The sequence below is a fragment of the Oryzias latipes genome, chromosome 1, assembly GCF_002234675.1.
Source record: "Oryzias latipes chromosome 1, ASM223467v1".
Classification (NCBI taxonomy): Eukaryota; Metazoa; Chordata; class Actinopteri; order Beloniformes; family Adrianichthyidae; genus Oryzias; species Oryzias latipes.
The window spans coordinates 4,075,712-4,098,060 of NC_019859.2; the positions used below are offsets into that span (position 1 = coordinate 4,075,712).

At 42.7% G+C, this 22,349-nt stretch overlaps 1 protein-coding gene across 2 annotated transcripts; it reads left to right on the forward strand.

Annotated features, from left to right (window-relative positions):
- Positions 1-128: 128 nt before the first annotated feature.
- Positions 129-20,992, forward strand: LOC101174244 (RAC-gamma serine/threonine-protein kinase). 2 transcript variants are annotated; one of them, XM_011482439.3, is made up of 14 exons: positions 129-521; positions 3,979-4,303; positions 9,525-9,650; positions 9,728-9,839; positions 10,551-10,695; positions 12,725-12,856; positions 13,012-13,077; positions 13,213-13,281; positions 14,286-14,408; positions 14,499-14,627; positions 15,066-15,280; positions 16,907-16,994; positions 18,121-18,223; positions 18,334-20,992. In XM_011482439.3, exons 2-14 carry the CDS (start codon positions 4,258-4,260, stop codon positions 18,417-18,419), a joined length of 1,440 nt encoding a protein of 479 aa, XP_011480741.1. In that variant the 5' UTR covers positions 129-521; positions 3,979-4,257; the 3' UTR covers positions 18,420-20,992. The 2 variants fall into 2 exon arrangements, with proteins under 2 accessions (XP_011480741.1, XP_004065589.1); XM_004065541.4 differs by having other exon boundaries at positions 129-474.
- The last annotated feature ends 1,357 nt before the right edge of the window (positions 20,993-22,349 follow it).

The window sequence follows — 22,349 nt, forward strand, 5'->3', positions numbered from 1 at the left end:
TTCGGATTTTTTTCTAGTATTACACTCATTTATTTAATCAAAAAAGTTTCTTGGGAAAATATATAAGAAGAGATATTAGAGACGAAACAAAGTAAATGTTCGTTGCCCTCTGGTCTGAGGCTTCCAGTGGGTCACTGTGGTGAAAGAGCTCGCATTTCCGGAAGCCCTTGAACGTAGCGGGAGTCCTCCCAGTCAGATCTGGCTGAACGTGACGCGCCGACTCGGAGCCGAGAGGTTTCCTGGCGGAGCTGCGGAGGGAGCGGGAGCCTGGCGGTTCTGTCTGTCTGCCCGAGACACTAAACCATCTTTTTGTCCCTCGGTTTCCGCGTTCTGGGGGAGAGCCTCGCCGATCATGGCTCCATCGCTGTCCTCCGTTCGGCTCTGAGGGACGCTGGATGCTGCTACAGTAACCGTGTTGGAGGGAACCGGGAGAAAGAAGCAAGGGGGCATCCCTTTTGAGCCTTCGACTACCAGGTGAAGAAGAAAAAAACACAACAACAGCGACATCAACAAAACGGATGGTTTGTAACATGTTATCACTGGGGGGTGGAAATGCTGTGTGGGAGCGGAGGGAGTGTGGGGACACAAAGGTGTGTGGGGGGGGTCGTGATTTTAGGGGTTTAGGGGAGCCCAGAGCGGGTGGGAGTGGAGGTTAGCTCGTTCGCTAGCTTCGGTCAGCAGACTGCTGCTTCGTCATTCGTCAGTCTGGGGAGGATGCAGCGGCGTCGGGATGCTGCTGTTGCACAGAGGAGGGGAGGGGGGGTAATTGTAGCGGTACCGTCCATCTGGCGTCGGCCCTTCTTCTCCCCCCAATCAGCGGTCCCCCCCCCCCCCCCCCTCTCTCATCTCCCATCATCAGTCACTTAAAAAACGAGACTTGCCGTAAATATTAATAACTAAGACGGTCCTTTGGTTACAAAGATCCGAAAAAGCTCAGCGGTGAGCGGCCTCTAAGTGATAGTTAGCCTGCTAGCTAGCTAACATTAGCACTAAGATCACCCCCCACCCCCCTATTAGCATCCTCAGCTAGCCCGCATCCTCCATCCGAGCCGTCTCCGGGATACCCAAACGCCTCACTCCCCCATCCACCATCACTTTTTATTTTATTTATTGCTATTATTTATTTGTTTAAAACTGTTGGTTCCTAATCAGCGCAGGAGCCCCCCCGCCAAATGTCCGTTTGGTCCGGTCCATGTGATGGAGCACGCCGAGCGGATGTTGTTATGTAACGGATAAATGACACCACACGCCCTTGAAACAAAAGCTGTTGTTTTTGCGTTTGTTTGCGTGAGATGCGGGACTCGGTGGCAGACAGCAAAAGTGACAGACGCGGGCTCACGGCGTGCCGACCCCCCCGCTCCCCAGAAAACCCGAGGGTCGCTCCCGCCGAGCCCCTCCGGGTCTGCCGTCGCCGGCGGAGCTCGCGCCTGTGTACTGTTTTAGCTAGCCCGTCAGCCCCGCGCGTGCATCCGTTTTTGTTGTTTCTGCAGCTGGTTTTGTCTGCAAAATATGAGTCAGTTGTTGATGAATCATTTCCTTATCCTGGATGATGAGATTTTACACAAAAATTGTGTTTGTATTTTTGTTTTTGTTTTGTTTTTGTAGAAAACTGAAAGACTGGAGTGGAGAAGGAAAACTAAAGGAGCCTGGGATTTACCCTGTGCTTCACTTCACACACATTCCTGCAAAAAAATCCTGTCCTTAATCTGACTAGAATATACAAATGAACTCATCCACATGTGGTTTTGAAAGCATGAAGTTTGCATACGCAATTGGAGATGTCACTGTAGGCAAAGCTGCAATCTTTTTCTTTTTACAAAACAGCAGAATGAGCTGAAAATGTTCCTGAAAAAGATAGTTTTGGTTTCTCAGCATGAAATATTTCTTTTTCATAAATGCGTTTAAATTTACATTTTCAAAGCATTTGGTGGAGATTTTGCTGTTCTAACAGTTTTAATTTTCTTTTAGACATTTCATGCAGAAACTTTACTTATTTTTGTGTCGGAAGTTTGAGAAATCTGAGCTATTTATTAATCTGAAATGACTGAAGTTTAAAAAAAAAATAGTTCCGGACTTGTGATTTGCAGAACCTGACAGAACTTGCAAGTTATTGATAGAACTAGTGTCTCTTGATCACTGCTGCACGATATGAGGAAAACTTGCGATATTAGAGATTAATATTGCGATAACGATATAATTTGCGGTATATAAAAAAATAGAAAAATGCCAAAAACATCATTCCCATTTCATTAGAAACAGTTTAAAATTACACTCCAAATGACCCTCATCGACATAGGTGACAAATATCTAACATAATAGGCCTCCATCTGATTGGTAAACAATGGGAAGGCGTCCATCTGATTGGTCAAATCACAAAGAGATTTATTTGATTCGTTAAAAGCGTCAAGCTGCCATAAGATTGTTTTAACACATTTTGGGTTTACGATTTATTGCGATATTCGCAGTCTTTTGCGATATGCCTATTGCAGAGCTGGATATTGCGATAACGATAAATTTGCGGTATATTGTGCAGGCCTACTCTTGATGCATGAAGACTCTCAATGGTTCTGGGAAGAATCCGAAGCAGAACAAGATGGTGGTGAAGGAGGAACAGGTCAGATGGGATGTATGATCCGTCTGAGGAAGACGATGGAAAAAGGGAGGGGAAAGGAAGGCATCAGTGCTCTATGTTGACAGTTTTTGCTACTTTGTTAGAGTAAACAATCTATATATTCAAGCCCATTCACTCTCCATCTGAGTTCTACCCTGAAGGTTCTGCCAGTGGAACCATAGAAGTCCCCTTCATCAGCCCAAACCCCTTCATCTGACAGCTTCCCACCATAAAGATGTATCTGACACAAACTGATGTTGATTAACATCCGGTTTTGTTTCACATGAACGCAGCAAAAACACGCACAAAAGAAAATCCACCCGGGATCGGTGTATGCGGGCAGCTCCAGAACCTCTTTAACGTTCAGTCTGTCACATGAAAACCTGAAAATACGATGGGTGAGAAATTCTAGAGCCAGAATTCCAATGATGTGTTCCAGAAATGCACGTTATTTCCATATTTAGATCAGCAGAACACGCAGACAGACCATTAACAAATCATGGGGGGAAACTGTTTTCTTTTTTCAGCTATTTAGTTCTGGGTTGGTTGAGATGAACTCTAAAACTTACAGCAAATCCTTTGTCGATCGGCGTGAAACTCCAAACTTGATTTGCATGTTTTCCAGAACACGTTTCCGTTCCACCTGACCATTGACATTTTCTCTGCTCATTTTCATGAGCACCAAGAACATGAGCTACTTCCCGTTTGCCGGATTTTTTTGTCTTAGCGACAGTCGCTGATGTTTCCCAGCTGCTGCCTTTCAGGCGTCGTACGATGCAGAACTCAAGAGCCATTTCCACAGATGAAGAGAATTAATTTATGACTCTTGTTATTTACTGAACGAACGTGTGCAGCAAGGGATGCTGGGAAGGAGGGAGGTAGACGCAGAGCGATTAAGCTCAGGTAGGATTTCAGGGGGAGAAAGCGAGGGAGTGGCACCTTAAAATGAGAGGATCATAAAGATTTTTGGCAAGAATGAGGGGAAGGAATGATATGGAGAGGAAGACGAGGAGGTGAAAACTTGAAGAAGTGACGAAAGAAAAGAAAATGGAAAGGGAGTAGCAGGGTTGGTAAGGAAGGGAGGTGACAAGGCAAGAAGAAAAAAAGATAAGGAAATGTTGAACAAAAAGCATGGAAAATAGGATAAAATAGAGGAATGGGATGATGGGGAAGGAGGAGAGCAAATGGGAGAAAAAAAGAAGATGTGGGCAGAAGGAGTTGATGTGGCAGGAAGCGTTGTATGGCTCCAAACAATGAGCAGTGTGGATGGCGGCTGGATCCGCCGTGTGAAGGAAACCTACCACTGACCCGCTTTTTTTTTTTTTTTCCCGCCACCCTCTCCTTTCTCTGCCTCTGCTTCCTTCCAGGCTGACTCACTCCTGGAGCGCCTGAACTCAGACGAGGTGTAAGGAGAACTGAGACGGGGAGGGAGAGGCAGAGGAGGGGAAGAGAGAGGGATTGTGGGACAGGAGGACGGAAAGAGTCGAGATCGCACAGCTCAGCAGGTGGAGCAGTCGGAGGCGACGGAGCAGGGAGGTGGGCCGCTGGAGCCGTCAGACGGACAGACGTCCTGCTGTCAAAACGCTGCCCCGTCACCGTCAGCACACTGGGAGAACTGGGAGAACCGGCGTTGAGGAGAAGCCACCATGAGCGACCAGAACGTCGTCAAGGAAGGCTGGGTCCAGAAAAGAGGTACGGGCGCCTTATTTATTTATTTACTTTCATAAATGATGATAAATGATTTCTAAGCTTCATGTGAAAATCAGAGCCGCAGATGGAAGTGGATTAATCTGAAGATAATCATCACGTTTTTCCCAATAAATACTAGATTTTACGGTGGTGTCTGTTTCTTTTGAAGTTAATTCTAAGTTTGGATTTTTTTATTTGATTTATTTTAAGAAATCAACACAGAAAAACAAAAGAAACGTATACCTGTGCACAAATATATCAAACTTAGGATGATTTGTTATGAATCAATATAAAAAATAAGAAGAAGAAGATACAGAAAAAAAAAATACACACATACTTAAAGTTAAAGATGGTTAGAGCAAAATACATCATTTTGGCCTTTTTTATTCTCAACAACCCATCAAATAACACAAATGTCTGCAAGACAAAAAATCACAAAGAGTTCTTGACCTTACTCTGTAAATGTTTTTCACAAAATGATCACACGCTTCCATTATTGTGTTTTGTTTTTGTCAGCATTCACAATCCTGCTGCCCTAAATGCCCATTAGAGCACCAAATATGGATTAAGATGTCACCAAAAATAGTGTTTAAAAGGTGCTTTTCATCCTCTTCAGGTTGCATTTGATTAAAAACTCTCTGCGTTTGTCCCGTAATAATGAAACAGGATGCAGAGGAGCCGCATAGTTTGTGTTTTTCATGACAGGTGAGCCACCGTGTGTTTGGTGAACACTGTTCTGTTTTATCTTTGAAACGTCCGGGCTGGATTCTGTCATTATTTGACAGCAGCTGACTTTTTTGTTGGTAAATCCTCGTATTAAATGGCTGTTTTTGAGAATTTCTGGAAAATTCGTTTCTCTGTTTGCATCTTCCTGTGAATGAGCAAGCTGAAGGAAGTTCTAAGGTCCTCCAGACATTAGAGGAGGTGAATTTATTCGGAGGCCACGCGTGACGCAAAGATTACCGTTAACATTTTGGGAAAGCTCGTGTCGTTTCCACACTCAGGATCAGGACTTTTTAACTGCAGGAGCTTTGGGATAAAAACGTGAGCCTTTGTCATGAAAGATGTGTTTTCTCCACGGCTCTGTGCGAACACGGTCTAAGCTGCTCTGCCAGTTTGAAGAACAGCCCCACCGAACAATAGTTGTTTACCTGCCAGGGGCCCAGCGGAGCGGGCGGCCCTCACAGGCCTCCTCTGAGCTGCTCTTGACTGGTGTGTTTTAGTTCCCACACAGGTTTGTGTAGCTGTGCTGGCTTGTGTTTGTGGGAGGTGTTTTGGTTTCTCTTTTTTCCTGGTCTGAGCTCATGGCTGGTGGCTGGCAGGCAGGAGGAAGTTTCTCTGCTGCACTGTGTGCATACAGAGGATGACCTAACACTCGGGTTCCTTCCTCTCTGGCCCCCACAGGCTCCTCGTTTGTTTATTGCACCTCTATGCGCTCTTGTAATTCGGTGCTAACGACTGGCACAAGTGCTCCTTTCCGCTTTGAAAGCTTCACGCCAAAAGCTGCCGCACACGTCGGTTAGAACATCTGCATTAGTTTACCAATTTAGTCATTTCTAGTGTTTGATCAGAGAAAAAGCTGCTTTTCGGTCCTTTTTAGTGTAGAAATTTAACTTTTTTATTTTATCTACTGTGTTAAGAGGAAAGGTTTTTTTTTTCATAAAATTGGATTTTAATGTAAACCAATCTGAAAATTTTCCTTTTAAAAAATAAAATGCAAAGAGGAAATTGACCTAATTATTTGATTTTTAGTTTTTAAACAAATAAAGAATAGTCTAAACTGAAAATACTAGTCGTAACCATGGTTACTACAGCTAACGAAGTTCTCAGGCCTGGTCTTTAGACCGTCAAAGAACAACACTTAGATGATTCTACAGAAAACTACCTTCTGATTAGTGTTTGTCCGTTTCTGCAATTCCAACAAAACAAGTACTTCCTTTTTGAATGTAAATAGATTTTTTTTGTTTTTTTAAATTTGTAAATGTTATTTTTTTTAAACATATCAGTAGGAAATATTTTTTTAATTCGTCAATTTATCTTTTTTAACAAAGACATACATAAAAGCACGAGAAGGGGGGAAAAAAAGTCATCTGTTGTAATCTCACTTAAAATGTTCCATGTCAGGATTGTTCTTGACTTTATTTCTCCTCATTTTGGTCTGGTAATCCGAAGGAGAAGTCCCGCTTCTCGTGGTCTTCCTCCGCTCCTGTCAGAGCTTCGTTTAGCTGATGAAAGCGTGTTTCCTGCTGGTGGAGAGAACGTCTGAAGGGTAGAAACGACGAAACGCTGTGGCAGCGGTACATCTGATCGGGTCTGCAGGTTTCTCCTGTCAGTGCACGGAACTCGAGCTTCGGTTCAGAACGGCCTCGCTCTGTTGGCTGCTTTTTTAAATTTTAGCGAAGATGCATTTCCAGAAGAAAACGCTGAATGACAATGAAACTTAAAGGGTAATAATTGGCCAAAAAAAACGAAAGAAAGAAATGATCAAAGTTGACCATAAATAAAGTGAAAACAACCCAATAACCGAAAATATTTTTTTGTCAAAAATGCCAGTATCGAATCCTGGAAATCCTGGAATATCTTGAAAAGTTCAAGGATTTGAAGGACCAAATGTCATAGCTGGAAAAAAGCTGAACACTTTAATAGTTGAATGTTTAAAATAGCGGAAAAATTGTAGGAGTTGAGTGACAAAAAATGGACAGAAGAGACTATAATAAAGAAGGAGAAACAGGAAAAGAAATGACTCTGACCTGTTACTCAATGAAACGACTATAGGAGTTTTTCCTTTTGTCCACCTTTCCTACACATTCTTGTATGTATTTATCATTATGCCTGATCAACATAGTGCAGCTTTCCACCATTACCTCCACTGACAGCATCGAAAAGCTTTGATTTTAATGTCAATAACTTTACGTTTAGAACACCTAAACGACGAGAAAATGAATGGGAGACTCTTCTCCGGCATCCTGATGTTGGTGGTTAAATAATCCATTAAGGCTCGGATGTTTCCTAACAGAGCAGCTTAAGCGGCCCGGATGATGTCTCCGTCTCTGTCAGCGGTTTCCTCGATGCTCAGCAGAGTTTTTCTGCTGACTTTGTTGCTCCAAATTGTATGGATTAAATATGGAAACATTTTTTTGTTTCTAGAATCGTACCAATATTATTTAGATAATAATCACGTTTGTTCATGGTTTTAAAATGTCCTTTTAAACAGTAATGATCCAGATCTGATTCCTCACAAAATTATGATATTTATGTTTTGTTGATAACTTTAACACTTTTTTTTTTACAGTTTTGCCTGTTAAAGGTTTATAAGCAACATTTGATGTTTTCCAGTGTTTTGTTTTCTTACATGTAGGCTGTAAATGAAGTCTGTTACTCTTTATGTCTTGAGAATTAACCAATAGGGTAGAATTATGGGGCTGTGCGTGGTGTAGTGGTTAGCACCCTCGCCCAACAGCAAGAAGGGGCTGGTTGGAATCCCGGCTGGGACCCTCCTATGTGGAGTGCCCCTCCTGGCACATGCGTGGGTTAGAGGGTTTTCTTTTTTTAATTGGTGTCTCTAAATTGCCCCTAGGTGTGCATGTGAGTTTGTGGGCCTGTAACAAACCGGTGACCTGTCCAAGGAAACAGTAGCTGGGTTGGCTCCAGCAACCGTTTGACCCAAAAAGGAGTTCAGCTTCAGTTCTGAAGAGGGATGTATGGGATGGCAACAGAAGGAAAAATGACAAGATTTCCTTTTGAGCTTCTGAGATGACAGACTGAAACTTGTGTGAAGCTTTACGTCAGATTTATACATTTCTTAATAACTACCGGTAGTTGTTTGATATAATCACTTAAACCAGGCATGTCCAAAGTCTGGCTCGTGGGCCACATTTTTGACAAAGAATCTATAACATGCGACCCCGAGCTGTGTCCATGATTTCTTGATTGTGTTTGGCTGAATTAGGTTATAAACCGTTGTAAACCTTAAGGACCAAATCGGAACAAATTTACTTGTTTCTGTGATCAAAACCACATTGATTTTTACTTCTGAACTAGATAACGTCTTCTAAATGTTTAAATGTTTACAGTGGGGACTTAATTGTAAATAATATAAATTATTTCTCAATAAACCCAGATTTACTGTTTTTATTTTAAAGATTTATTTCTCATCTTCAAATATGAAATTCTCAGTAATTTTGGTAAACATATACAAAGTATTCCATTGCAATAAAGTTTCATTGAATCGTTCTTTTGCATTTAATGTCATAAGGGTTTAAAGAATTCAGGCTGACTGCCCTCCCTCCCTCACTGGTCCCCTCTGTGGAAATAGTTTGAAGGCCCCTGACTTAAAAGCGGCACGATGCCTGTATTTTTATTTATTATTTACTTATCTGATGGGGACAAACAACATTAATGAGCGTTAATTTAGACGGTAATAGAAGTAAATATGCTGGATTATAGCAAACATGCAAATTTACATCCATAGTCCCTAAACAGGATAAAACTAGAACATAATGAGACATCGGATAAAAAAGCAATAAAAAAGCTCATCATATTACAGTTTAATAGTGTTTGATTTGATTTGATTAAAAATGGTTTATTTCAAGCAATCAAAGCAGGAATAATGCACAAAACAACAAAATCAGCAGTTATACATTCGAACAAAGACGTATCAAATTTAGGAGAATTAGACATTAAATCAAAGATTGATTGAAAGGGAGTGGAAGGAAGCCAATTTATATAATCCCGCCCTGTTCTACCATAACCATTCTACATGATTTATCATCATCTGGTTCATAACTTTTATCAGATAGAATTAAGAATCCTTTAGTATCAATAAATCACACGACGAAGAGGAAGCCCTTAATTATTATGTAAAATTAGACATTACTCAACATAGCACACCTAAAATAGATGCAGATTATTTTCTATTAGAAAAATCCTGACTATGATTTAAAATAACACTATATAAGAAAAAAAGACATAACACTATTTCCTGAATCATCATAGCACACGCAGATCAAGTATCAAAAGTTAAAAATATTTGCAAATTATTTTTCATTTAAAAAATCATGAATCAATAGCAGAATGTTAAAAATCAATGTTTATAGGACTGGTCTCCTTTTTGAGGCGAGTTTTGAAAGTTTGTAGAAGTGGAATCTTTGTGGGACGTATTTCTGTGATAAATCACGCTGTTAGTGCAGAATGCTGGAACCCTGCTGCATGTAATGCGTTGCAGGAGAGTACATCAAGAACTGGCGACCGCGCTACTTCCTACTGAAGACAGACGGCTCTTTCATCGGATACAAGGACAAACCGCAGGACTCGGACTTGGCCTATCCGCTCAACAACTTCTCCGTAGCGAGTAAGACCCGAGCGGACCGTCGGACCTCTCAGCAGGTGCCACGGCAACCTCTGGATAAATCCCTGTGTGGCTTTCAGAATGTCAGCTGATGAAGACGGAACGGCCCAAGCCCAACACCTTCATCATCCGCTGTCTGCAGTGGACCACCGTCATCGAGAGGACTTTCCATGTCGACACGCCCGATGAGAGGTGAGCTTCTGCTCTTCGCCTGCTCTGATGGTTTGTGTCCATCTAAAAAATGGACACATTGAAATGGAAATTAGATGTTCCTGATCCTCTAAGGTCAGTCATGGATTGATGCAGAAGTGCAGTTGAAGAAGGGGTGGGAGACGAAACATGAACACAAATAAATCCGTATTTTTAAAGAATTACTGAGAATTCTGTACAATAAAATCAATCGATTGGATTTTTTCTTGTAAACTACGAAATATTACAAGAGAGATGAACATTTTCAGGCTATCATTTCTGTTTGGAGTTGCTCTCCCTCCTCTCTCAAAGCAGAAAGTTTTTAGAAAATTGAGATGATGGGGAACTGACCCTTTATGGGGCAAATATCTGTCAAATCTGTTGCTTAAAGTCATGTTATACATTTCTTTTTCAACACTAAAGTCATATCTGCCAGAAATTAAAGACGCCAACAGATATTTCCTTTAAAAATGTGGGTTTTTTAGCATTCATTAAATGTCTTCTTGATCTTTTTCCTATTTTGCTTTTTTAAGGAAAACATTACAGGTTTTGCTACTTAATGTTAAGATATCACATGTCATCTCTAAAGCTAAAAGTCGGACTCTTTTGGTCTCTTTGTGCTGAAAAGATTAAACTACAATCGCACAGCAGGAATGAGTTGGATCCTGAAAAAAAAAGTGACGTCTTCTGTTGTTTAAACTTCTCCTGCTTTAGGGACGAGTGGGCCGAGGCGATCCAGATGGTAGCAGAGTCTCTGGCTAAGCAGGAGGAGGAGGGCATCCTGTGCAGCCCCACCTCCCAAATCGAGAACGTCAACGAGGAGGAGATGGACACCTCCATTAGTCACTACAAACGAAAGGTGCGCACTGGTTGGAAGACTGAAAAATGTCCAAAAAAGCACCGCAGACTGATGAATACAATTTAGAAAATTATAAAAACGTTTAATTATCAACTAAGAGGGAGACGTGTACATCAGGTAGAGCCATGACACATAGATTGAAACATTTCAAGCCTTTAGTTCTTTTCAATTTTGGTGATTATGGCTCACTGAAAATGATTCTTAGAAAAATAAAGTATTTTACAAAAAAAAAGTTACTTCGATCAGCTGATCGCTACAAAGGTTTCCTGAGCCTTTCCATGGTCTCCGTCTGGGTAAATCACAACAAAGACTGCTGATGTGACAGAAGACGGACATCAACACGCTTCACAAGGAGGGCAGGCCCCAGAAGATCTGTCCCAAACAAGCCGGTTATTCACAGAGTGCTGCATCCAAACATATGAACAGAAGGTTTGAGTGGAAGCAAAGCGGTTGGAAAGGGGGCATCAGAGAAAACCACAGCCGTATCTGGAGGAGTCTGTTCTAGAACTTGGGGATCATCAGAAGGAATGGGCTGAGGCTGGAGTCTGCGAATCAAGACATCACAGAACTTGACCTGGGCTACAAAGGTCTAAGTCATTGTGTCAAACCAGAGACAACACCAGGAGAAAAAGAACTGGACCCAGTGGTCCAAAGTCTGTTTTTTTCCCCGACTCTGGAGGAATAGTTCTACAAAATCTAGTCCATGATGGTTTGAGATCCCATGTCATCTCCTGATCTGGGTTTTCTGAAGTCCACAGTCAAAGCTGACAAATACCAGGCATTTCAGCAGCAGCTGATGCTGCCCTCTACTGACAAGCAGCACAGAGATGCTGATTACATTTTCCAGCACTAACATTATTACTAAAAGCTGGTCCAGTGACCGTGGTGTCACGGTGCTCGATTGCCCAGAAAACCGTCCTGACCTGAATCTGATAGGAAATCTGTGGAGTTTTGTTAAGAAGAAGATGAGAGACGGCCGACCCGACGATGCAGATTACTTGAGGGGAGATATCAAAGCAGCCCGAGCTTCTATTGCGGCGCTGCAGTGTCCCAGCCTCCATGACATGACGCAGGAATGCTGTCATTCATGCAGTAGAAGCCTTCCCAAGTATTGAGTGCATCGAAATGATGACAGATTTGTTATTTAAAGACTATATTCATTAAATAACAAGAAATAAAGGCTTGACATTTTTCAATCTGTGATTTGTAATCGTTTTGAGATGTCCTTGTACAGCTCAGAACATGAGCTAACCTCTTAAAGTAAGTTTCTTAAGGTAATCTGATTGTTTGGGGAATCTGGTGTTTTTCTGACTGAACACGAGAACCGGAGTGAGTGAATGTGGCGTCATCGATAGAAAACAACTTTACTTCTCGCTCCAATGAAATGAAGTCAATTCAGTCACCATTTTATAGCAATGCTGACGCGGCCGTGATGGAGCCAGACGTCTTCCGTTAGCAGCGATTAGTCCGAGTCGTCGTCTTTACGGCTCATCGTTTCTACGGCAAACACTCTCGCCAATCAGGAGTGAGCTTGTCGGAAAGCCACACCCCTACCACTTGAAAGCTGGCGACACGAAATCTGTCAAACGTTTCGAACGTTGAACTTAGGGGGGGCAGCAGTCACCGCCCACTTTAATTGAGGGATCTGATTGGTCAGTTTATAAAAACGTGTTTAAAATAAAATAAAAAGCAGAGCAGGAATGGTTATTCCGACAAACAGAATGAACAAGTAAAAGCTGTTTGTTTCTCAATAGAAGTCTGTGGGAATTTGGCTTCTGTTTGGTAGACAGAAGTACAACCGGGTACTTCCTGTTTGGTGTGCGACTGGGGAGGGGTCACTCAGTCCAGTTCTCATTCACAGTTAATGTTCTGAACGGATTCCATCAAACACTTTTCATACAAATCAAATGGATTTTCTAGAAATAAAAGCCAATGCAGGCATGAATGTATGGATCTAAACACAACAGATTTAGGGTTTCAGCATCTCAGTGTCAGAGACGGAAGTTTAATTGTTTCTTTCTCCGTTCAGACAATGAACGACTTCGACTATCTGAAGCTTCTGGGCAAAGGCACGTTTGGGAAAGTCATTCTTGTGAGGGAGAAGGCCAGCGGCACCTACTACGCCATGAAGATTCTCAAGAAGGAAGTCATTATAGCCAAGGTACTCTTTTGTTTGTGGATTGGAGCAAAGGTTTAGATCTGCAGAAATGTGACTTTTCCGTTGTTTGATCTTCTTCCACTAATATTTCTTCTCACTGAGTTGCTCTATATTCGAAGACTGTTTCTTGTCTGATGGCTTTAACTTTGTTATTACAGGATGAAGTTGCTCACACGCTCACAGAAAGTAGGGTATTAAAAAACACTCGGCATCCATTCCTAACGGTAAAAGCAATATTTCATTTCTTTCAAACAATAATTCTACCCAACTTTATTTAAACCCGGATAATATAAAAAAAAAACGTCTTTAGCTTTTAAACGGGTTTTGACGGCCCTCGTGTCTCGTTCTTTGTGTTGCAGTCTCTGAAGTACTCATTCCAGACCAAGGACCGACTGTGCTTTGTCATGGAGTACGTCAACGGAGGAGAGGTTAGAGACCACTTGGAACGCTTTTAAACTGTGTTTTTCTTTTCTCAAAATGTAAGTTAAACCACAAAGGGTTGAAAAGGTGCTTTGTTAGACATCCGTTTGTAGGTATTATCAGTTCATTATCGGCTATAGGCTTTACCGTTTCAAGTCAGACGGTAATTTCTTTCAGCACGCCGTTCACGAAACACATTATAAACAAGCAGTTACAGGGGATTGCCCTTTATTATTTTTTAAAATAAGTCTTTGAAGCAAATAATATAGTCCTGACTAAAAACTTTTGTATCAAATTTAGTTTTGTTCACTCCGTCCTGCTTTGTTTTCTATTAATACAATGAATAATCGTCTGGTTTGGTGCAAAAATAACATCAGAACAAATGTAAATAAATAAGAATGTTCTTTTTGTTAGATACTTGCCTTTTCCCCCTAACAAACTCTGTTTCTGCAATACTATCAGCTGAAGGGTACTGCAGAGAAGACCACTTCAGAAGTGTTTACACTTTCTTCAGTTTAAACTCTATTTCAGTACCTGACCTTTAACCCTTGTGCTATCCTATGCCCCCACCCTTACAATGACGTGTTCTTCCTACCATGACAAAGGTGGATAAAGGTGGAAAGATTTCATGTAATCCATGGACACCAGTGAAGATCACAAATCATTGAAGAAAAAAGGTTCAGCGCACTGTCTAGTGGGTCTAGATGACCCAACTCCCAATGTTAAAGTGCCTAGGATAGAACAAGGGTTACATAGCGAATTCTTCAGACCTACATGTAAACTTTCAAATATTTTGTTTTTATTTTTAGGTGAGATTGTGTTACCTTTGTGTACTCGCGTTACCAAAGAGTTGTAGAAGTACTGCCATATTCAGAATGTGAAAATAAAGTAGGAAGTACCCAGAAAATTGAATTACCTTTTTAAAATGAACCCCAAAAAACTACCATTATGATGCCACTGTTTATCATCGCCATGGTGATTTATCGTTTCTTCTACTGTTCGTCTTTTGCAGCTTTTTTTTCACTTGTCCAGAGAACGAGTGTTCTCAGAAGATCGCACCCGTTTCTACGGAGCTGAGATCGTCTCTGCTTTAGACTACCTGCATTCGGCCAAGATCGTGTATCGTGATCTGAAGGTGAAGCGGCGTGAACGAGCTCTCCACAGGGTCAGGCACGAACGGGCTGAAGCTGCAGAAAGTTGGTGACTGTTCCGTGTCTCTTCTCAGCTGGAAAACCTCATGTTAGACAAAGACGGCCACATCAAGATCACCGATTTCGGCCTCTGTAAAGAAGGCATCACAGATACCGCCACCATGAAGACGTTCTGTGGAACACCGGAGTACCTGGCTCCAGAGGTCAGAGCGCCGACTCACTGCTGTGTGAACACAGAAGCTTTATATCCACGATAAGAAGCAAACGTAGAAGGTTTCGAACCTGAAACCACAACAAACTAGACTCTCCTGGGGTTTACTGTGAGACGGGGTTTCTGTCCTCCTCATGTCTCTCCGCTGTCTGTTTTCCACAAACGCCACTTCCGGGTGGAAGTGCATGAAGATGCAGTTCCTGAAATGAAGGGTTTACTCTGCAGCAGTGATGCACGTCAGTAACAACTCTAACTTTTGCTATGTGGATGCTGCTGGAGAGCTGGAGAATCTGAAAGAGAGCCTCAGAGAAGACAACAGGATGTGTTTCAGTTGTGTTTGTGGTCTAACTAGATTTCAACTCATGATTGCAAACGAGTTTCTGCAAACGTGAGGATTAGAAAGGAAAAATGCCGACTTGTGCGTCTTCAGGTTCTGGAGGACAACGACTACGGCCGAGCGGTGGACTGGTGGGGGTTGGGCGTGGTGACGTATGAGATGATGTGCGGCCGCCTGCCGTTCTACAACCAGGACCACGAGAAGCTGTTTGAGCTCATCCTGATGGAGGAGATCAAGTTCCCGCGGACGCTGTCGGCCGACGCCAAATCACTGCTGTCGGGGCTGCTCATCAAGGATCCCAACAAACGGTACACAAATACACAATCACAGGTACACAACCAACAGTACACAAATACACAATAACAGGTCCCCAACCAACAGTACACAAATACACAATCACAGGTACACCACCAACAGTACACAAATACACAATCACAGGTACACAACCAACAGTACACATATACACAATCACAGGTACACAACAAACGGTATACAAATACACAATCACAGGTACACAACCAACGGTGCACAAATGCACAATCACAGGTATACGACAAACGGTACACAAATACACAATCACAGGTACACAACCAACAGTACACATATACACAATCACAGGTACACAACCAACGGTGCACAAATACACAATCACAGGTACACAACAAACAGTACATAAAGACGCGATAAACAGTACACAACCGTACAACATGTTTGTACGGTGCATACTGGCACAACAAACGGTACACAAATACAGACTCAAGGGTAAACATCTACGCAACAAACTGTACACAATCGCAGGTACACAAAAAATGTTACACAAATACACAATCACAGGTACACAACAAATGGTGTACAAATACATGAGAAACGGTACACATAAATACATGATTAATGGTAAACATCTACACAACAAACAGTACACAAATACACAATCGCAGATACACACTTAAAAAACAAATGCTACACACATGAACAACAAACAATACACACTCAAAATACAAACGGTACACGCTGGAACGACAAATGGTACACAAATACACAACTAAGGGGTACACTCCTGACAAGGGTCGTGGGGATTTTCCTCCATGAAGCACTTGGGTGGATTCAGACTGAAAATGTGGATAATCAGGTGAAACGAACTCTGGTTCACTTTAAGTGACCCGAATGTGTCAGTCTGAATACACCCTAAGTTCTGTTGCCGCTTTGCCCTGATGTGTTGAAGAGCCCTTGGGCAAGACACTGAACCTAAGGTGGAACGGTTGGCCTGGCTAGAGCATTTGTGCTGTGTGTGTGAGTACAGTAAGTATGAATGTGTATAAAGGAGAATGACTAAGTAAACTATACGAATGTGTAAACCTGTGTGATCGTTTAAGCCCTTTGGTTCTAAAAAAGGTGAATAAGTTCAGTTTAAATAAACACTCTTTACATCACTGACTTTCACAAATACAACAAAAAGTCAAATGAGCTCAGAATTGGCTGCATGTTTGAATCTGAGTGTGACTTTGTTGAGGATTTTTACGAAACAACCGTTTTTTGGGGGGATTTTCATCCCTCTCTGTTTGTCTTTACGGACATGTTTGTTTGTTTTTCTTTTTAGAATAGTGGAATCTGCTGATGACCAGTTACAGTTTATCACATCTGCTTCCGACACTGCAGTTCCTCATCTGTTCTCCTTTAGCTCTGCACTAGCTGTCCAGAGAAATGAAATAACTTTGTGATAATACATATTTATTAGGCAGAACAGCCTGAGTTCTGTTCATGTGATTGTCTTCATCCCTGAGGCGGTTTCTGTCTGAAGAAACTGGAGAGATCGTCTGCTTCCCAGAGCGAACTCCTTCACCGTGAGGAGTTATTTTGGGATCAATCCAGGTTCCGCTGATGAAGCCTTTATAGGAACACTTCTGAGGGTTTTTTCCGTCTGTGTCGGCTGACAGGCTGGGCGGCGGACCGGATGACGCTAAGGAGATCATGCGGCACAGTTTTTTCAGCACGATCGACTGGCAGGACGTCTACGATAAGAAGGTGAGAGCGTCATCCTGAACTCCAACAGCGTGTCGGAGCTATTTTAGCGTCAGGGTTGCCTCTTTTTTCCCAACAGATCTGTGGAAGGAAACTCAAAAATAGAACAGGAGGAGAAAAAAAAAGACTTCATGCTTATCTTTAGGTGTTTCAGTTTCATTCTGGTTTAAACCCAAAAATCCAACCCCTCAATGCTGAGTGTCAAGCAGGGAGGAATTGGGTCCCAATTTTAGAGTCGGCCTGGATTGGAACTCATGACCTTCTCGTTTCAGGGCGGACACTCCACCACAAGGCCACGGAGCTATTTTCTTTTGTTCATTTTTTTACATCATTCTTTATCCTGCTTTTTGTAATTTATGCTTTTTTTAATTTTGTTTTTAATTTGAAGCTTTTCTCCGTCTTTTTTCTGTTTTGATGCAGTTTGGTACCGTGAAGGTTTTGTAAAGTATATATAACGATTCATTCATAGATCTACACCATCAGAAAAATGCTGTGGAAAATACGATACGCATCGCATTTGTGACGTAGAAAATACGCCGGCTGACCCCAAAGCTCCCCGCTCCGCTCCAATCTAATGCGTCCACGTTTAGATCACCAAATGCTCGCCATTTTATTGCACTGGTGTTGTTGGTGTGAGGGGCTGTAAGCTAGCAGAGGAGCGTGTAAACAGAGAGCTCTCAGCAAGAGGGAGAAAAGGTGGGGGGTTGGGTTGTTCTGTGATAACAGTCCCACTTAAAATCTTTAATAAACTCCTGCCATTTTGCGGGAAACTACATCCTAGAAACACAAGTTTTTTTTCCAGTTTTTTTTTCCATTTTGGCTAGAAATGGCATAATTAAAAGATCACTGGGAACACTTTAGATCAAATGATTGGAGTTGGTATTTAAAGTTAAATTTGTATCATTTTTTGTCCATAAACTCAAACTGCAGAGGTAAGCAGTGATGATGAGGGAAAATCTGGTTTTGGAGTCAAACAGCTCATGGTTGTATTGTCTGCTGGAGTTTTCTGCCCATAACCGCCTCGTGTGGCTCAGACGTTCTGCATTATTTACCGCTGTGACTCCCAGACGCCGCTGAAACCGGGCCCAGAAAAGGCTCCTGAAGCTCCTCTGCTTCCTGTCTGTTTCAGTTGGTTCCACCGTTCCAGCCGCAGGTCTCCTCAGAGACGGACACGCGCTACTTTGATGAAGAGTTCACAGCACAGACCATCACCATCACTCCGCCAGAGAAATGTAAGCCAGTAAAGCCAGAAAGCAGCATTTGTTCAATCATGATCACCAAAAAACAAAAAAGATTTTTAGCGTTCAAGACTTTTTAGAACTGTGTGTGTTTGTCTCTGCAGACGACGAGGACGGGATGGATGCAGCAGACAACGAGCGAAGGCCTCATTTCCCACAATTCTCCTACTCAGCCAGCGGGCGGGAGTGAGCGCCCCGGCCCGGCCAGAAGCCTCTCATTTCGTGGCCATTTTGAGGAAAACACGTAGCCATTCTAGGAAGAAAAGAAAAAAAGAAAAGAAAAAAAAACAGTCTCCCCTCTTTCTCCTCATCTGCCGCCCTGCAGATGAGGAGACGTCTTTTTAGGGACTTTAAAAGAGGTTTTTGCACAGTGGGATAGACTCCAGCCGGTTTCCCCACACTAAAGAAAAAAAAAACAAGATACAAAAGAAAAAAAAGTGTCTCCTACATTTCCAGCCCTCTTTACTGCAGAAGGCAATGTTCTTATTTATTTTATTTGTCTCTCTGTCAGTATTTTGACCCAGGTCCATGGTTTTTGTTGTTATTGCCCGTTTTTCTTCTTCTTTTGACTTTTTGCACTTGGTTTGGAAGAGCCGTTTTAGGGAACAAAGAACCAAAAATGTTGCCTTACGTGTGCAGATGTTTCGTATCATACCAACAGGGTGTTTTTGTTTGTTTTGTCATCGTTTTTTTTGTTTTTTTTTGGATAAGGGTGGGTGGGTTTTGGGATATGAAGGGTCAGTCTTTGTAGAGGAGAAGTGCATGGTTTGGATAAAAGAGAAGAAAAAAAATTCCTCCCAGTTGCCATGGCAGCGCACATTTCCCAATACCATGGCAACGGCAATTGCTGTTAAAAAAAGAGAATGGATGCGTTCCTTTCGTTCCGTTTCACCCTCATAGCTCCTTTTATTTTGAAACACTACTGGAATCGCATAGTTCACTCAGGCGCCCGCAGAGCACACGCCCGTCCAGCCGCTCCCCACAGCCGGCGGAGGGCGGCGGCCTCCTCTGCTCCCAACGCTTCTGCTTCTCCTCCGTTTGCTCCCCACCGCTGTCGGGCGCAGAGGAAGGACGCGATGCCGTCACGGCGCAGAAAAGCGTTCAGCCGGAGGTCACCGAACCGGACGCCGCGGGTTCAGGTGTGTGCGAGTCCTGCGCCGCCCACGCTGAGGCCATGCCTCTGGAAATCCATCGTTTAAGTTCTACTGCGTCACTTTGTTTGCAAAAATGCTTTTTTGATATATTTTCTGTCAAATTAATCTTCCTTTAAAGATGTTTGAAATGCTGCTTTTTTTTAATTTATGTATTTATTCTCCAGAAATGTTAAAGCGAACCCAGTCTACAAACACTGGAATGAGCTGGAGGACTGACGGGGGGGGACATGGTGTCCACAGTCATGTCTTTCAGGAGTTTGGTCCTCCTTAACTTTTCCGGTTTATGTTTTGAACAGACTCAGGAGCCCCAGTTTCCGTTCTGGTGCAGTAAATCTTTGAGATTGGGAAGTGATCCTAAAGGATGAAAGTGTAGAGGAGGTGTTAGGACCAGGAGGAAAGGGTCTCGTTGCTGTTTTTCGGTCTGCATCTGCTCCAGATCGCGGCTCGATGCTGTCCTCGGGGGACGTGGGCTCTCGGGTTCGGCCAGAGGAGCCCTCTGAAGTGTGTAAAGTCTTGAATACTGTGAATTCACTGGGCTCCTCCACGTCAAACGAGACTCCTCCTGGTGGCGAGGAGCAGCCACTGATCTGATTTCTCTGAGGGCGCCGCCGGCGTCTGTCCAGACTCCTCGGATCACGCCGTGCCGCTCCCAAATATTTATGTGATGAAGATGAGCATATCAATGGCTGGAGAGCTGCAGAAGCTGCATGTTTTCGGGCTAAATTACTTATCCACACACAAACCGACAAATACTTCTTTAAATAGGAAAGAAAGTCTAGTTTATCACACAGATGCTATCAGAAGAGGCTTCCAGCTCCTCATACAGAGCTTTTGCCACATCTATCCTGTCAGTATTACCAGAGAGTTTATTTACTTGTTTTTCCAAGTGTGAAAACGTTTTGAGTTATTAATCGTGTCACAAGAAAACTGAGCCGAGAAGACGAAGAACTGCCGCGAAAAGTCACTTACTTGTCGATGTACATATGCAATGCTTCTTTTTTTTCCCTGTTTTTTTGTCCATAGCGACGAGGCAGACCTGCTGAAGACAATAAAGACCTGGAACCCACTCAGAACTGCATTTAAGAGGAGAAGAAGTTGTAAAAATACGAGGACTAGACCGTGAAGCTTTTTCTTTTCCCACCTGCTGACTCTTAACCGTACACGGAGGATGCTTCCTGACCCCACCTTCCTCCCGTCAGCGTGGCCCACGAGAATGAGGGGCTCCTGGAACCTCTGAGCGGGTTCTGTGGCCCTTCGCCCGGGACCATGGCAGACTTTTTTTGTTTTATAGTACAGGCCTCATCAGGTTGTTCCACCATTCCTCGAGGGCCCCCCCACCCCCCTAACTTTTATACGTTTTTATTTTATTTATGTTTCATCATTCTTGGCAGTGATCTCTTGTATATTGTAAAACAAACAGAGGCACCTCTTGGAAGTTGCTGAAAAGATGACGATGGATGCATTAAAGTCTCTTATTTTATTTGTTTTTGGGATCATTTTGCTTGTTTGTTTTCTTACCAAAACGTTAGAGCAAGACCCCAGTAGTGGACTTGCATTGCCGTGGTAGTATTTATTTTGAATTAAATTAAAAAGAAAAACATTTCAGGGGTTCTGTTGTGTCCATCTCTTTATTATTTTTTGGATGGTTTTTGCTTCTTTGAGCCAAAGAAACTTGTATTTAAAGTACCTTATTTTCTATGTAACAAATATCTTTTTCCCCCCTAACAGGACTTTTTTTCTCCATTCCTGATTCACGATTTAAATGAAGAAACGCTCAGAAATGCAACTTAGAGCTACTGCAATTTTCTATATGTCCATCATGAGAAAAACGCCTCAAGAGCTTGTTAAAAGCTGTAATTTCTTCTCAACTGGGCTTTAGCAAAGTGAAATATCCAAGTCAAGTTGAGCAACAGAGTCACAAGAACAAGCAAAAGGCTGGATTCAAGTGCAGCAGGTTTATTAGCTCAGCTAAAAGTCCACAAAGCTAACTCCGGGTCAGGCAGGCAGGAATCGATAACAGGCAGGAGATCATCAGAGGAGAGACAGGGTAGTCAGGATCCAGAAGCTCTGGTCCAGCTCCAACACTCGGTAATAAAAACAGAGTGGCACAAACAATCCTTCTCCCTATGTGGCACCTTAAGTCGACTGTGATTGAGTGAATATGACTCAGTTGTGTGGCATCCAGGAAGTGCACGCTGGGGTTGCTGGGAGATGAAGTGCATTCGGGACTCTGGACATAGTTCCCGCTGGTGACCAGAGGGGGAAACAGAGTTCTGACTTCTGACAAAAAGACTGCAAGGAATGTGAAGGTTTACATGCGGTTAGTTGTCCAGATTTGATTGACAGTTCTGGTGAATTTTGACAGCATCTAAAGATCAAAATTGTAGTTGTTTTTTTACTTCTTTTAGCAGAGCAGAATCCAACAAACTCTTAGTTGAATTGAGGTAGTAAATGACAAATACTGAAAGATGAGTAATGAATTCTGAAGCGTCTCATTTATGAGTATTAGGTAAAAAAAATAACTAAATTGATCTCAAGAGGAGAGCTGGAGAGTGGTGTAGTGGTTAGCACTCTTCCCTCACATCAAGAGGGTTTGAATCTTTCTGTGTGGAGTTTGCATGTTCTCCCTGTGCATGTGTGTATTCTCTGTGGGAACTCTGGTTTCTTCCCACAGTCCAAAAACATGCTTCAGAGGTTAATTGGTGTCTCTAAATTACCCGTAACCCTTGTGCTATCCAAGGCACGTTAACGTTGGGAGTTGGGTCATTTAGACCCACTAGACAGTGCGCTGAACCGTTTTTCTTCAGATCTTCACTGGTGTCCATGCATTACATGAAATCCTCTCCACCCTTATCATGGTAGGGGTAACACGTCAATGTAAGGGTGGGGTCATTTTGACCCCATAAGATAGCACAAGGGCTGGGTGTGAATGTGAGCCAACAGTTGCTGGGTGGGGTTCCAGCCCT